The sequence below is a fragment of the Anopheles arabiensis genome, chromosome 2 (genome assembly GCF_016920715.1).
Source record: "Anopheles arabiensis isolate DONGOLA chromosome 2, AaraD3, whole genome shotgun sequence".
In the NCBI taxonomy this organism is placed as follows: domain Eukaryota; kingdom Metazoa; phylum Arthropoda; class Insecta; order Diptera; family Culicidae; genus Anopheles; species Anopheles arabiensis.
This window is the reverse complement of record NC_053517.1, coordinates 8,204,779-8,220,348: the sequence shown is the minus strand read 5'-3', so window position 1 is coordinate 8,220,348 and position 15,570 is coordinate 8,204,779. Positions and strand designations below refer to the sequence as shown.

General features: G+C 42.8%; 1 protein-coding gene across 18 annotated transcripts in view; it reads left to right on the top strand.

Moving 5' to 3' along the window:
• The window catches only part of LOC120900882 (peripheral plasma membrane protein CASK), a 197,608-nt gene that overhangs the window by 104,420 nt on the left and 77,618 nt on the right, over window positions 1–15,570 (top strand). For 2 of the 18 annotated variants that reach the window (XM_040308600.1, XM_040308592.1), the window contains exon 2: window positions 301–1,365. The exons of the other annotated variants lie outside the window; for them this stretch is intronic. In XM_040308600.1, coding sequence (XP_040164534.1) covers window positions 1,054–1,365 — 312 coding nt within the window. In that variant the 5' untranslated portion in view covers window positions 301–1,053. The remainder of the gene's footprint in view (window positions 1–300; window positions 1,366–15,570) is intronic. 18 annotated transcript variants of the gene reach the window in all.

Genomic DNA, 15,570 nt, shown 5'->3' with positions numbered 1-15,570 from the left:
TGAAAAAAGGCGCAGCATCCAGCTACGCGGAAAGTACGCCTGGAGACGATAACAATGAAACCTTGGTGCGCTTATCTTTAATTTGTACGAGCTTCTTCGGTTCAGTGATTATTGTGTGTTGGTGGCTGTGTGGGAAAACGCAGCGAAGGAAATCGATCGACCTGTGTTTTTTTCTTTCTCAGCGTTCTCAGCGTGAAGCCAAATTGTCTTATTCAACGGGAGGGAGGTGTACTTGGTCCATTTTTTTCTTACCCTAACCTCAATGTGCGCTTATTTTTTCCTCCAATGGTTTGTGCACAGATATTCTAACAGCAACTCACAACACCGAACAAGCAAGAAACATTGTTAGATAAGTGTAAAAGTGACGATAAAAAGAGACAGAGAGAAGAAAAACACACTCCCGATACGCGAAATTGGCTTTTGGGAGGCAAACGCTCGGAAGTGTCATTGTGTGGAGACGAGGTCGAACTTTGGAAGGGTGTCCACAAATCGCCCCCAGCGTGGAAAAAAGTGTGTCCCAGTAGTTGTGTTAGTGCGTGTGAAGTTGTGTGTATAAGTACGCGTGTTCGTGAGTTTGTTAAATTTATGGACAACTTGCTCTGAATTGCTCAATGAGTTGTGCTACGCCTGATAATGGTGCCGAGCGTATCGATTAGGTGGCACCGGTGATGGTGTACATACTGATTGGAGAACGGCACAGCAACACCGCAGCGGATACGGACATCCCGAACGTTACTTTGCAGGCGTACGGCAAACGAGTCACGCTACTAAAATAGTAAACCACTATCCTACACACGCATCGTGTGAATGCGGCAACGGAAGGCCACGCCACGCACGCCCCCAGCCGGACAGTAGCCGAAGACGACGTAAAGCGCGAGTGTTGCCCGGAATTGCTGCACTGTACGGTTCAAAATATACTCGAGACAATCATCGCCACCGCCAACGCTGAGGTTGCAATGTTCTGGTAGCCAAGAAAATTTCGCCGTGGATCCTTATTGCGGCGGTGGAATCAACAGTGGTGGCCAATGGCCGATACCGAACTGCGGCGGACCGATGTGTCATCATGGCCCCGGACCAGGGCTACCGCCGGGAGCGGGCGCGGGACCAGTGACGGTGGGCCAGGGCGTGGTCGGACCGGGCGGGGCGGGACCCGGCATGGGCACGCTGGTGCACGGTCCCTCGCAGCTGTCCCTGCACGGTCCACCACTGCCACCGCCACCGCTCTGTAATCCATGCAGCAATACGAACAGTTTTAACTCAGTGCCATTACCGGGACCGTCCCGCTGGGGTCCCCGTACATCCTGCCCTGTACATAGCCCTTTCAGAATACGAGTGCCAAACGGTTCCATCTGCTCCGGACATCAGGTAATGCCTACGCCCTTGTTGTAGCTTGTAGACCTTGGTGTGTACTTTTCCAGCTGTGTATTGTCGAGCTGGTACTGCTCTAAACGTTTGAAGCGCAAGAAAGGGGCGAATTCCTTTAGATCAAATGATTGTTTGTTCCGGCGGAAATAATCGACAAAGCGATGGTGTAGTGCTGGACTGTGAAGGACAGGAGAGCAATCTATTGAACACTAGAACGGGATTCAATGCTGCCCAGGACGTGTATCGCCGAAACCTTGGACAATGGTTAGCAGATGCCGTCTCTAATTACGTCAGATGAATTTCAATGAATTTCTCAGAATGTGTAACCCCGGCCAAGGTGCCAGCATGCCTCGGAAATGAAGACAATGTTCAAGGAATATTGATTGGAATGTAGCTTTTCTAGGAATTGACCGATTTTGGCAAATGGCTACTATTGGTAGCCACATTAAAAGCCCGAATGGGTAGAAGAATTTACAATGCAAATAGTACAAATTCTTTGCCCTAAAAAGGGGCCAAATACATTCACCAGCATTAGATGTTTACTGCGAAAGTGGGTGAAAGTTTGTTTAGGGTGGCGAACATCAAGAGATACCTTCCATCCTTACCCTCCTTGGTTTTCCAGTCCGAAGCTGATCTAATCAAGCTTCTTCCAGCATTTCTTGATGGAGCACCAATAGGGAAATGACCGTTTCATGAAACTTTCTACAGAACCCATACTCCAAAAGTCTTTAAGATGGAGTGAATTAAAATTCATTAGCTTGAGCAGTTTGAGGCTGTCCCGGGACTAGAAAAGGCCCATGTAAGTGTAGTTGCTAGTGGGCGGAAACTTTCCACAACTTTGCCATCAATCCATATCCAATCCAGGCTCCTGGTTTACCGACGGTTTCGGTCCTTGCCGTACTGGGGGCAAATTTTGTGCGGCAAGAATCTTAAGTGGATCGAACTATCACCATATTCTGGGATAAGTTATCGCTCTGGCAAGAAGTTTGATGGAGACTGGTATAGAATTCAGATGATCGATCCTCTGCTTATGTGCGTCCTCTTCACGTTAGGCTCAAAGTTTAAGTGGCAAACTAGTATGACTATTAAAGTAGCTTGAGTTCTGGTAAAGTCTAAAGAATTATTACCTATTTGTTAGTATTTGCTGTATTGGTTAAAGTAGCGAATCCCCGCATCAATTAGGCGTAATTAAATGATTAAGGAAGGATCGAGGAATCTAACGTCGATTTGCCGTACCCAATCGGTAACGTTAAGATTAAATTGATGTTATAATAGAAACATTCTACATAATTTATTGACCACAAAGATGCTTACCTATTTTAGACACATCGTCAATCATGAAAACGTCTAAAAATGTTTAAATTCACTACGCCCCTAATACTGCTATCTGTGTTGAAAACGATCCGTATTTGTAGTCTAATATTGGGTCTGATTGTAATTAATTGCGTTTAATTATTCATTGATCCGATTTCGTACGGATGTACGTGATTCCGGTCGTGTGTTCAGTACAACGTTGAATATGGTTGTTTAACCATATTTGGTTTAATAGTGTTAAATTCTGGAAAAACAGGCTTTCTATGGATTTTAAAATTTATTTTTTAAATACAAATGCGAGTTAACAGCTACTAACACTTCGAGGTAGGTTATTGACACAAACCATTCAGAATAAATTTTGAAACCGAATGGTGTATGACGCCACCCTTTTAAAACACACATGTTTACTCTTTTCACAACTGTTTACTTGTTGGACAAATGAGTCTATCGTGAAAACTGTACCCCAGATATCGAGCCGCAAGCGAGTCAACATTATTTTGGGGATTTCGTGGAAGGTCCACCCACTGCATAAATCATGCTACCTTAGTGGCTGAATTATTGAATGCTGTCGCTGCTGCTACTGCTGCTCTGCTTTCATTCAAACTTTACCGCTTGTCCGGGTTAACCGGTTTTGTCAGACGTCAGTAGCCTCTGTTGTCAGAGTCTTTCCTTCAACATTTTGCAGAACTCTTCAACGTCCGATATCCAGATGTTCCGTTCCCAGTATTTCTCCTCGTCAAGCGTCTCGCATGTCTCATGTTCCTTAGTATAGCTACCTTTTGGCCAACAGCAAGAGTGTAGCAGACAAAAAAGGTGAGAAATTAGTGCGGATTTCGAAGGGGCGACGTGTCCGTACGGTACGGAAATAATAGAGAACCAGCATCCATCCCAAGGTATCGAGCGAACGAATTTGTAAAGCCAATGTCATTTATCCTAGCAAATCAAGGATTTGCCCTCCGTTTGTCTAATTGAGTGAGATGTTAAACGAAAGATTTAATGAATGGACGGTTTTGGTGGTAATGGTAATGCAGCCGGGTGTGGTTGGTGATCATTAATTATTTCATCTGATCCGAAGATTTGCCACCACCTGCTATTAAAAGCGAAAAGAAGCATCGGTGCAATTCGAGAGCATTTGGCACAATCCATTTGAAATTCGTTCGAAAGAAGACGGGTTGAATTGTTATTTTAATTGATTTGTGAATTGAAGAGGTTTCAACTTGAATTATAATCAAATCACTGTGGATATGGTTGATGTCTCTTTGGAAAGAAAAGTGCATCACATAATTACTATCGAAACTGCTGATGGAAAGTTAAAAAACGACTTCATATTTTCAATCCAATAGTAGGAAAGTGATGATAGATTGCTGCCGCAATTTTCAACATACCATATACATAGGCTTTTTGTTAAAATTGAAACTAAAATAATCTGTAATTAAGGTTTCAATTTAAAGGAAACTTTGAATGTATTTGAATGACAATGAATTTCAGAATTGTATGCTGCTCAAGATTGACCAAATATTATACCTCGCATAAATTTCAACGCTTCTGGGCTTTGCTTTAGCTAGTGGCACAAAATTACCATTAGTCAATTATGCACAACGGATGGGCATTAATCCTCAACAACAGACGAAACCGCTCACTTGCGTAGAGGAGGATCGTATTGTAGCTGCCCATGGGCTGAAAAGTCATCATAGCCCTTGTGGCAACAATGGAATGCGTTGCAAAAACCTGTCAACAATCGGAGCATATAATTTGCGATTGTATCACAACATGAAAACCATATCATTCATGTTTTTGTGTGCTATTAGAAGTAAAGTGCATTAGGCTGTGGAAATAAGGTAATTCCAGCAGAGTATTTGAGTGCATTCCATTTTGAATGGGTTATTACAACATTGCATTGGAACATTTTTTACTTTAAAGTCGTACATATATTTCAAAGTAAAGTTTCACATTGTATGGCTCTACTGCCATAGGAGCTATGGTTGTAGAACAAAATCTAACGATCCTGGCTGTATAACCCATTTAATTGCCTCAGATTGGATGTGGTTGTATATCTAGATATAAATACGGGTTTCAGTGCAGAGTTGCAAGAACTTTGACAGCTAACTAAGCCCAAGAAGCCTTTCACATAGTCTCATTTCAATACTAATAGCATTCTTCTCTGATTCTGATTGATCAGACAAATTCCAAAATTGGACATCTTGTTACAATCCGTTTTCAACAGCGCGGTGAGGACATTTGCAAAAAGTTTTCTCCTCAAAGTCACTGCACAGCCGCAATTGCCGTTTATTAGCATTCCCCTACGAAGATTCTACTGCATGCCATCCCAAATTTCAATCGATAAAGTAATGAGTTTTTTTTTACTCGATTCATCCTCATCCGGTGTAACTTTCTTTCCCAAGGGCATACAGCTACATTTCGGTACCGATATTAGCTTACCCGTCCGTCTGGGAGGAAGTTGGAGGGCCGTAGCAGAATCGATGGAAAACTTTTCCAATTTACTCCGTTCGCGTTCCCAGACCAGTTAGCAGGGGCGTGTTGAATGGACATTTTGTTAAGTTTTTTTTTCAAGCTTTAGCTCAGCTTGCTAACTCCCGAGCTTCGATTCTGCTCAAAGGGACCGTCGTTGAATGGGCTGGAAGTTTGTGAATGTTACCAACAGATTTATCATGGCGTCGACAGGCGCCGGCTGTCCACGGGCTAACGGTCGATTTGCTTTATCGCGACCCGTTCTGTTTACCCGTTCCTGAAATGCTTCGAGACAACCTCCTGTCGGATGGCATCAGTGTCGGTCGATGTCGTTGAATGTTTCATTTTTTTTTCTACGTTCATTTCCATTTAATGGCAATGGTAAACAAATCTAAACTATCACTGAACTTCTATTCTATCCGGACATTTCAGTATGTTTTTTACATCAGATGCATCGAACGAAACATTATGGCAAGTTTAAAAAGTCTCGATTTTACCCGCGAGGCAATTTAAATCCATTTTTCAACAATTTATTTTTCCCGAACCCAGGGGATCCTCGTTGGATAAACTTTCAACACCAAAAAATCATCATCGTAAATAGAAGGCAATGCAGATGAGCTGGTAGAGTTGGGCTTCAGACTGACCCTTACCAGTTCACCAGACGAGGCGTGCCGTGACTTCTGGAAGCTTCGGTGACAGCTGGGAGCGATTGGCCGTAAATCTTCTTTCGATGGGAATAAATTTTACCAGTTTGATTTATGATACTGGTGAAGTAAAAACCAACAGCTACTCATAATGCGGCAGGGAAAGATGGTGAGAACCGGTTTAGCTCGGGTGCGGCAATAAGCACACCATAATCGTATGTGCACGATAACGAGGGCAGAAGGGTGTTGTGTCGAGCGAAAAAGGATTCGACCGATCTGTACCAAGTGCTGTAGATGACAGCACGTTTTGCATTATATTTTCACTGGATGTAGGAGGAGGTCAAGAATTACTCTCGGGATTTTTTCGTTTACTCTTTTGCTTTACCCTTCAGATCGGAATGATTAAATTTTGATGATCTAAAGTCAATCGATGCATTGGTGTTCGCCTACCGCTAGCAAAAAAGCTAGCACTCCGTTTTGGTTCCTGTGTGCAATGAATGAGAAAGCAATTTAGAATCTACGGCTGACGTTGAGGGTGAACAATGAACGAAGTTTAAATGGCACTCGTACAGGTCATAAATATTGTTACCGTTTGCAAGTTGGGCACTTAACACTTTTCATTGAATTGCGTTTGGTTCGGCACTGCCAACGTGTAGCTTTCAAACTTTTTTAATAGTACTCACGTGCAAATGACCGCCTTCCCGAACTATGAGATCGCTGCTGCAAAGTTAGGGCAAACTTATGTTAAACCCGTAAAATATGAACGCTTCGACGAGTGGAATACAAATAGATGCAGGTATTGTTCGCAGGACCCGATCCAGAATTCGATTGTACGTGTAATATGCACTTGAGCGTCTAGTCGTGCACTCAGTGGAAGTGAAAATGATATGAAAACCTTGTCAGCAACCGTTGCAATCGAATGCGTATGTGTCCATGAACCAACGTTTCGTACTGCTGGTGCTTCGGTATTGTGTAGCGTGCCTTCGCTTATGGAACGACCTGTTGATAAGACGATAACTTGCAACGGTTAACGAAGTGATTGTTGTTGATGTTTATGCTGCTGGTCTGTAGCAGGGGAGTATGGTATGGCAGAGAGCTCATTCACTTGGGCAGTTCCTTTCTTTCGCTGCAAACGGTGCTGGATTTCATGGGCGTACTTGCTGGACGCCCATTTTTGTGAACCGTCTACCTCGGGCGAATGGCGAATGTAAACACGGGATCGGTCCCGGAAGCGTTCGCTAGTTGTAATAGTTGATCGCTCCGGGCTGTACCAGGCTGCCGAGAGTGCCAATTAAAGATGATAATAGGGAAGCAGAATTTACGGCGGAATGACCCGCACTAATGATGGTAGCCGTGCTGCAGCTAACTTGTGGTATCTCGGCGTCAATCGTTCGGTGGTTACGGGCAACTGGCGTGGATGCTTCTTAGCCGCAGTTGCTGCTGCTCGTTGGAGTTTGTCCTAAAGTAGGGTCATTTTGCCTGATACCTATTGCGCAAAGTATCAGGAAACAAGGGGAACACAAATGTCTGCTTCACGCTATCAAGCATGCTACGTGCACCAAACGACCGCTTGTAAGGGTAGGTCATTGTTGTAATCGCTGTATGCGATGGTTGGAACAGCTTTTTTCATCAATATTGATATCGTACTAGAGTACTATTGCATCATGACATTTCTGACGGTTGGTCAGTGAAGGAATGGTGTTTAGCTGTTTTATGGTTACTGATTTCATACAAGCATCGTGGACAATATCACTAGTTCCGAAAGGCACGGTATTATTGGCATAGCTGTGGCTAATTGTAGTCGATTCTTTAAGGTACAAAACATCGACGGAGCTAATAAAATGAAGCGGTTGATTCGGGAATTTTCCAATTATTTCCGTTCGTGTATGTGAGTAGGTCATTAGGTTTCTGTGTAATTTTTAATTAACCTGAGACATATCATCAACTGTGGAGCGCCGGAAGACATATCAGAGCAGAGACAAGGTTTGATCGGAATGATGATAGAAATTCTTCTGACCCTACAATCGCTTCTTGGAAAACATGTGTTGTATAAGGAATGAGAATGGATTGTTAGGATGACATGCTAGTGTTACGTTTTGAAGAAGTTGGATCATGCATACAGTTTAATTAACTTATTTATTGAGATTTTTTTAGAGATTGAGTATTGGTATTGATTTGAAGACACGACAAATGGAATACTGCAACAGAATGTACTCCATATTAATTCACCCGAAACTCACCCAGTCATTCGCATTTTATTTATACACTTGCGACGTATGGGCTGAGCTTTGCTTTTTTCTGTCAAGATCGAGTGCAACGCTTTGCCAATAAACATAGTGTTGCGTGACGTAGTCTAGCAATATTATCGTACATAATTGGCAGCTTGTACGGCTTGATCGTTGCGTCGTGTAGCAACCATTCTTGGCACTGCGCTTTTCGTGATATAGCTGGCAGTGCTGCGGCAGCCAAAACGGCTCAATCGCTTTCGTTCTTCCATTGCGAGCTACAATTAGCTTTGGAATGTCATCATGTTCTCGGGGAGGGTGGAATTCCGTCCACGTCGTTTGGTAGAGAGTACGTCAGCCAACTGCTTAATTCGCCCGGTAGCCGAGGGAAAATATTATTTCATTTCTCGAAATGCTTTTCTCATTACTGAACGCGCTTCGACAGCAGAATCCTAAAATGGTGCTCGTCTAGCGCCAGTGAATAGCAAACTGTGTAACTTCATTACCAATATAGTCAGCATAATTTGCCCGTGCCGGAAATGCCATCAAAGTAAGTCGGATGAAAACATTCCTCTTCCACTTCACGTTCCCACACTTTTTCTTTGGTCTTTTCTCATGTTTGGTATCTACGCTTTACATTACGCTTTCAACGGATCGAGATCCGTACGCAAAACATTTTTTTAAAACTTTCCTCAAACCATGAATGAGTTTACGTTAAAAACATGGAACGATTGTACCAAAAAGTCGTGGTACATACTATACTTAAATTATACTCAAACGTCATGCGTTTGTGGTTTTTTTCACGAAAAATTAACACGAAATTAAATATATTAGCACAGAGACAAATATTATGAAAAAAAAAGGTTTTTATGAAAAACAACGCAGCTTTTGCTTTCTGTTGGCGGTAGTTTTGCAAACGATGTGTTGGAAAGCTTTGTTCATTATGCCTTCCTGGCATCTAGCAATCTTTGGTTTTTAAAATAACTATGGTAACGAAGACTTTTGATAAAAATAGCGAACAATTTGCTATTTCCAACTGCATGCAAAGGATTGCCCAGATGCTGAAAATAAATACTAACAGACTAACAGAGTTTGAAAACTTTCCTCCAGCCAGAAGCTACAGCTGGGCTAGGCACCAGCATGAAGCACGTGCAGATGACACCGAAATCTCCCGAAGAGATAAAAATAATTAGTCTTCTTTTTTTGCACGCTTCTCCACGCCTGTCCGAGCCGGGCAAATTAGACTACACTGCTGCAGGACGGTAAAAGCTGGAAGCTGAAGATTGGCAAATAAATCTGAAAGTTTTCAGTGGCTGGGTGTATTTTGTTCCTGTGTCTTAGGTTTTTTTTTTTTGCTTCTTTCACTTTTACTCTCTGTTCTGTCTGGGTTCATCCATTTCACGTCATGGCGCAGCCATTTCTTATTTTTATTGCCCGCTCCATACTAATAGTCGATCATGCTCTCACTGTCGGTCGGTAGAATGTGGAAAAGACACGAAACGGTTTCCGTCTTAATCATTTTTACACCCACTCTCACATAGAAAGAGAGACAGAGAGAAAGAGAGTTGTTTCGCAACAAGCAGCAATGAAATATGCTGCTAAACTCCTTGCTCTTGAACCGAAACCGCATGGTAACATATTTCCTGTGCCAACGACGTTGGCTAAGTGTCTTCACCCGGTGAGTTTTTTTTACTGCTAGTGTAGAAATTAAAGTTTCATTAAATTTGCTGGTCATTACAAAAAGCGGTTGCATCAAATTCGCTTCCCTTTTTTTCATACGCTTCATACGCTGGTCCTTTGAAGCGTTCTGGTTTGTGTTAACAACGGGTCGGCTTATTCCTTCATTTAGACTTGGCGACTGCGGTTGGATGGTGTCGATTCATGTTTGTGATAATTACTCTTCCAGTTTAGCGTTCTAATCCGTTTAACTTATGAAGTGAGTTAAATGTTTACTAACACTTGAACTGTGCAGATAAACGTGGTTAAGTAGCTCAAAAATTTCAGCATTTGAGCCTTGATGATGTAAATCCAGAAACGGGATCATTATTCACGCTTTGTAAATAATGTTTTCATATTCATGTTATTTTTTAACACTTTTCACTTTCAACCGTCAACATATTGGCAACTGTGACCTGTTCATAATCTCGCCATTGTTTGCGTTGAGTCGGTTATTATCTCATGTTCTCTAATATCGCCGACGGGGTAGAAAATTAATGAAAGCTCCTATCATTTTCCTGGCCGTTGAATGGAGCGTCATTTTCCTGAGTTCGTGTCCGTCGCATAGGTCAGAGGGTGGTAAATCGATAAAAAAAACCAATGGCGGATTCAAAGTGAAGGAGTGCCGAAGGCTGGGAGGGGGTGAAGCGGTTCATTTACCAATCAACGCAACGCTGACTCTTGTAACGAGCACTATTTGAATGCACAGATTGGACGCGGGATACCTAAAACGAGAACCTTTTGTGTATGCACATGCTGCTGTCTCGCTTCCTTTATGTTATGTCATGGTGAATTGAACACGAGGACTAAAAAAAACTGAGCTCCCCGACAAATACGGTATCCGATGGACTGCTTCCGTTGAGTTGGTTCGTTTCGAGCTAATTTCCGCTCGCAGCCTGAAAAAAGCCCTATCAGTACTGTGCCGTGTCCTTGTGACTGACATTTTCGGCCGGCAAACTTCATCGATTCGAATTGACCGGTTGGAGCAGCATCATTTTTTGTTGCTTCATTACCCGAATGATAAAGGTAGCGAGGTCAGCCACACGTTTCTCTTCCTCATTCACACGCACATATGCTTGGTATACAAAAAAGCTTTGAAAAGCATTCGTCTCTCTGAGTAAGGGGTGTTAGAGGGTAGAGAGGAAAAGGTTTGGGAATATGTTTGCACACCGTTGTGGCTCAAGAGGCGCATCATTTAGCGAGCGAGAGATATGTAGATAAAAAAACCCCGGCGGAAAAGGTCTGAGAAAACCTTGTCACACGGAGGGTCATGTCATAAATATGAATGACGGTGGCACGGTTTGAATGGTGTATTTCTTCCCCTGCACATTCCGCACGCTTTGTCGTCTGTCCGCAACTGCCTTTTGGTTCCGGGTTGCTACACCGAGCCCTATCGTGCCCATTCACGTTTGCCTAGTGTTATACGTGGTGCTGTTGAAACACTTTCGGTTTGTTTTTCGGCGTTGAAAACTGTATGTCTTGTTTTTTGGTGAATTATTTTTTTATTTGCCATCAGAGAAGAATTGTATGTTCAGATGAAATTTCCCAACCCAAAAAAAAAACCACGATCATATCAGTTATGCCGTAAGGTGTTTGCGACGATTGAAAAAGGCGAAGTAGAGACTGAAATTATAAAAAGCTTACTGCACAGTAACCTAACGAAAAAGAAAACCTTAGATACAAATTTCGTCGGAAGTATATCACAAAAAGGAAAATACGGGTGGGCGAGCAGCAAAAGCGCCCGCCGGCACGGTACCATGGCATACAAAAAAAATCCATCCTTTTTTCCACTCAACAACAACAACAACAACAACAACAACAACGCAAAAAAGCATCCCGAAAAAGAATCATCAGCGAGCATAATAATGTCATCACTGAGCTGGAAACTGTCCTGATATGATTGATGTTACAATAGGCTGTCGAGCGATTGCTTTCGATTGACGCGCCCCGGATCCGACAAACGGGTTTGGACGGGCGTGGCTGAAAAAATCAAACCGGAAAGGGGTGACGTTCATTATAGAAAAATGTGCGCTGCAGATCCGCCAAACTGTTTGTTTACTTTGTGCATTCTATTCGTTATTGAAACAGCTAGAATTGAAAATAGAATGATACAAAGATAACAATTGTTGGTCGGGTTTTATTTTTCTGCAACGAATGAATATGGAACTACTTCAAGAATTTTGAAGAGAAATATACATATATAAGTTATTTTGAATACTATATAATTGCATTTTTTACTACTTGCCATGCTTTGTAAACATTTTTGCAGGCTAATTTTTAATATACTTGTGCTATTTGTTTGCCTTAATTCGCATAGTTCAATTACTTTCAAAGCACTCTATCTTCTTGTACACAAGACATATTTAATCAACATTTCGCTTGCGGACTGAACAACCAAAAACAATTTATCAGCACCGCCTCGAAACCTGCAATCCAGAAGAGCAATGCCCGTCTCTCTACTTTTGATGTGTCTCATCCCCTCAGGCACTAACTATAGCCGAACACGAGCGTACGGCGACTGCTACTCTCGAAAAAGGTATCGGGTTTACCGGTGAAAATCAATATCCGGTACGGAGTTTTTGTTTTCCATCGGCATAATTTGCCGTGCAAAGCGGCCCGTTCCTGTACCCGTTTCACCGTTCCAGCGAATCGGGTGCCACGGCGATACATTATTTCCGTTTCGTTGAATGGGAAGCTGAAACCTCAAGGTGGTTGCCTTAGGGATTCTGCACCATCCATACGCAGGGAAAACATGCTGCCAGCATCAGCAACGTCAATATCTTGCACAACGTAACGTTGTCCTGTTGTTGTATGGCCAGGCTGCCGAATAGTCCCCGAGGGAGGCACACATCTAAATGTGCATCTAAATCATGCCTTACTTAATGGAAGCCGTGAGCACTCGTAACACCGACTGAAGTAGCAGACGCTCTACGCTTGGCGTAGAGTAGCCACTCCCGGATCAGGTCGGATTTTTGTTTCGAAAAAAAAGGAACCTAAGAGGAGGGGAAAGAAGGCAAAAAACCAACACCTTGACAAGGACTTAATGCATTTTCCAAACACTGGGCCGAATTTAGAGCACTCACCCGTTTTTGTTGTACTTTTACGGTCGAACAGCTACCATTCGACGTACGCAATCCAATTTCAAATCACAAACAGGGGTTTCGCTTCGTGTTGTAAAGCAATAGGTACCTTTATGATATTTTACTACCACTTAGAGCTCTAGGACTTTTATTGTGGGAGCTCGAAAAACATGTAACTCACGGTACAAAACACAAACTGTACATTCCAAAAGATCAACATAAAAGATACATTAATCTATCATGAAATGTTCAACAGCTTGAAAAATGACCCTGTCTTTAAGAATTTCGCACGTAATTAGCATTGCATTGCGAAAAACATCATTTGACTTTCACTATCAGCCGATTGTCATTAATTGTACGCGTTGGTTTAGTGAATTGAAGGGCAAAGATAATGCAATGATTAATGGTTTCAGAACGACAGAAAAACCTGCTCACGGATGCTTCTTTGCCTGACAACAACACAGAAGCGATTGAACTATCCTTGAAAAGTGGGAGAATGTTTCCATTAATTTGCCAACTACGTTAACCTAATTGATACACTGTTTCTTATCATGCACTGGGGTGTGGTGGGTAGGGGATACTTATCGCTTTTCGCTTCTTCTATAGGAACGATTCTTGGCTATGTACTGTTGAAGGACCGATAAATCGGCTTCTGAAGTGACATGCTTTCTATCCCATTCATGTTTTATTGAGCTCGCTATTTCAAAGTGAACTATAACCAATTTTGAAACGTGAATACCAGCCATCTTGATTTCATACTGAAGGCCGTAAGCCTTTCCATCGGATCTCGTTGCAACATATTACATACTTTAAATGCTTTCTGCTGTATTGGTTATGAAACGATTCTCGTAACACGATGTAATATTCCACATCGCATGATCATTATCGGAGAAAGATAAGGCTTCGACGGCTCGATGGAATGTTTCACATCTTCATGCCACTAATGGTTGCATTTGGTACGAGAAACGACATCTTCTTGCTCACTACGATCCCTGTCGGAGCGTTCGGCATTAGGTTGAACTACTTCACCTCGGTAAAAGATCCATAAGTATAGAGAACGATAACTGCAAAAGTGAGGAATTCAATTTCCTTTCCGATGTGTCTCGAAGCGGCGGTTCATATTGGAGAAGCTGCTCTCATCATGCCGCGCATTTTCTTCTCGTTTTTTCTTCAAGCATTCGATGGTGTAAAACTGCTCCCTCTCATATCCCAGATTTTGCATGCATTACGGCTTAGCAAATAGCAGTCTGTCGAGACGACTATTCAGACCAGCTGAAGTAATTTCCATCTCGCTACACAGATTTATCATTCGGCTTTTATCTGATACAAAATGCATCAGTTCGTCTTTTCTCCCGCTCTGGGTTGCCTCGCTCCATGTGAGGCACACATAAGCCGGCCGCCATGTACACGCATGTACCACTAGGAAGTAAGCATCCGAATGAAACAATGCCATAAGTTAGGGACTGCTAGTATGTGTGAGTGTACGTGTGTCTGAGCGTTCCACTTCGTTGGGAAAGCTCATTTGTTGTTGTTGTGTTCCGTGTCGTTGAAGAACAACCATCCTGTCGGTGAGTTTGGACACCAACAGCAATAGCAGCATCAGCAGCAGAGGCACACCCGTGATCCGTTATGTGGGTCATACTTGTAAGAAGCATAAGAAGTACACTCAGAGTATGAGGTAGAGCTTGGAATTATTACTATGAGCAAGAAACCCATCCTCGCTGCCGTAGAAGCTACGCTAGGCAAGCATTACACAACCGTAAGACTCATTTGCCCGTATCCCTCAGTACACTTTCTGCACATTTTCCGCACGAACGGCAAAACCGCTCGTCGCCTCGACCCGGAACCGAACCATTCTGAGGTGTGGTCGTGGCTTTCCAAGTGCTCTCTGTTACCGTTCTGTGCACCTCCATTATGCTCTACCCCTTTTCCGCGGCGTCCTATGAGACCGGTGTCCTATGCCTCCGTGTATCTACCTGACGCGTATCGAGGCGGCAAAGTATTTAATTAGGATCGTGGAATGTTTAGAGACCGAAAGGAGATTTATTTATTTTTTCGTGCACGGTTTTTCATCTCCTGGTACAGTCCCGAGCGGGGTCGGGTGAGTTTCAACAGCTAACGACGCAATAAAATTAGCAGATGGCTAGCTGATGCTGCTGCTGATGGTGATTTTGGTCTAGGTCAGCTCGCGCTCTGGCTTGCGTAAAGACGGAATATGGGACCAAGCAGACTGGAAAGTGGTTGGCAAATAAATGCCGCCCAGGTCGTTGGGGTTTGCTGGTTGGCTGCAAAATAATTACAAATATTTAAATTAAACAAAATAATAGAGCTTCATTTTTGTACTCCTGTGCGGTCGGGAACGCTGGTAAAGTAGGAAGTGTTGGTTTCAGTAGGGGTTTGCGAATTGTTTGTGGTAAATGAATCTAAATTACTCAAGTTAGATGCAGACCGTAAGCAGGCGACGAAGAATATCCAACAGTTTTGAATTGTTTTTTTACATATTTGACTAAAAGCTTTCGAAATTGGTGAACAGTAAAGAGTGGTAGTAAATTTGCATCTGGCATTTGAAACATTTGGAACCATCTATGGCCAACAATTGCACAGTTAATTAAGTAAAAGCCAGGGCACACAGACACCCTCCGAGGATTTGCTGGACAATTTTTATTTCAGATAGAAATGGCCAAGGACAATCGTCAGATCGTGACTGGAATGTTAAAGTGCTTTAGCCCATGTCTATTTTTTCGGGACAAGTAATGT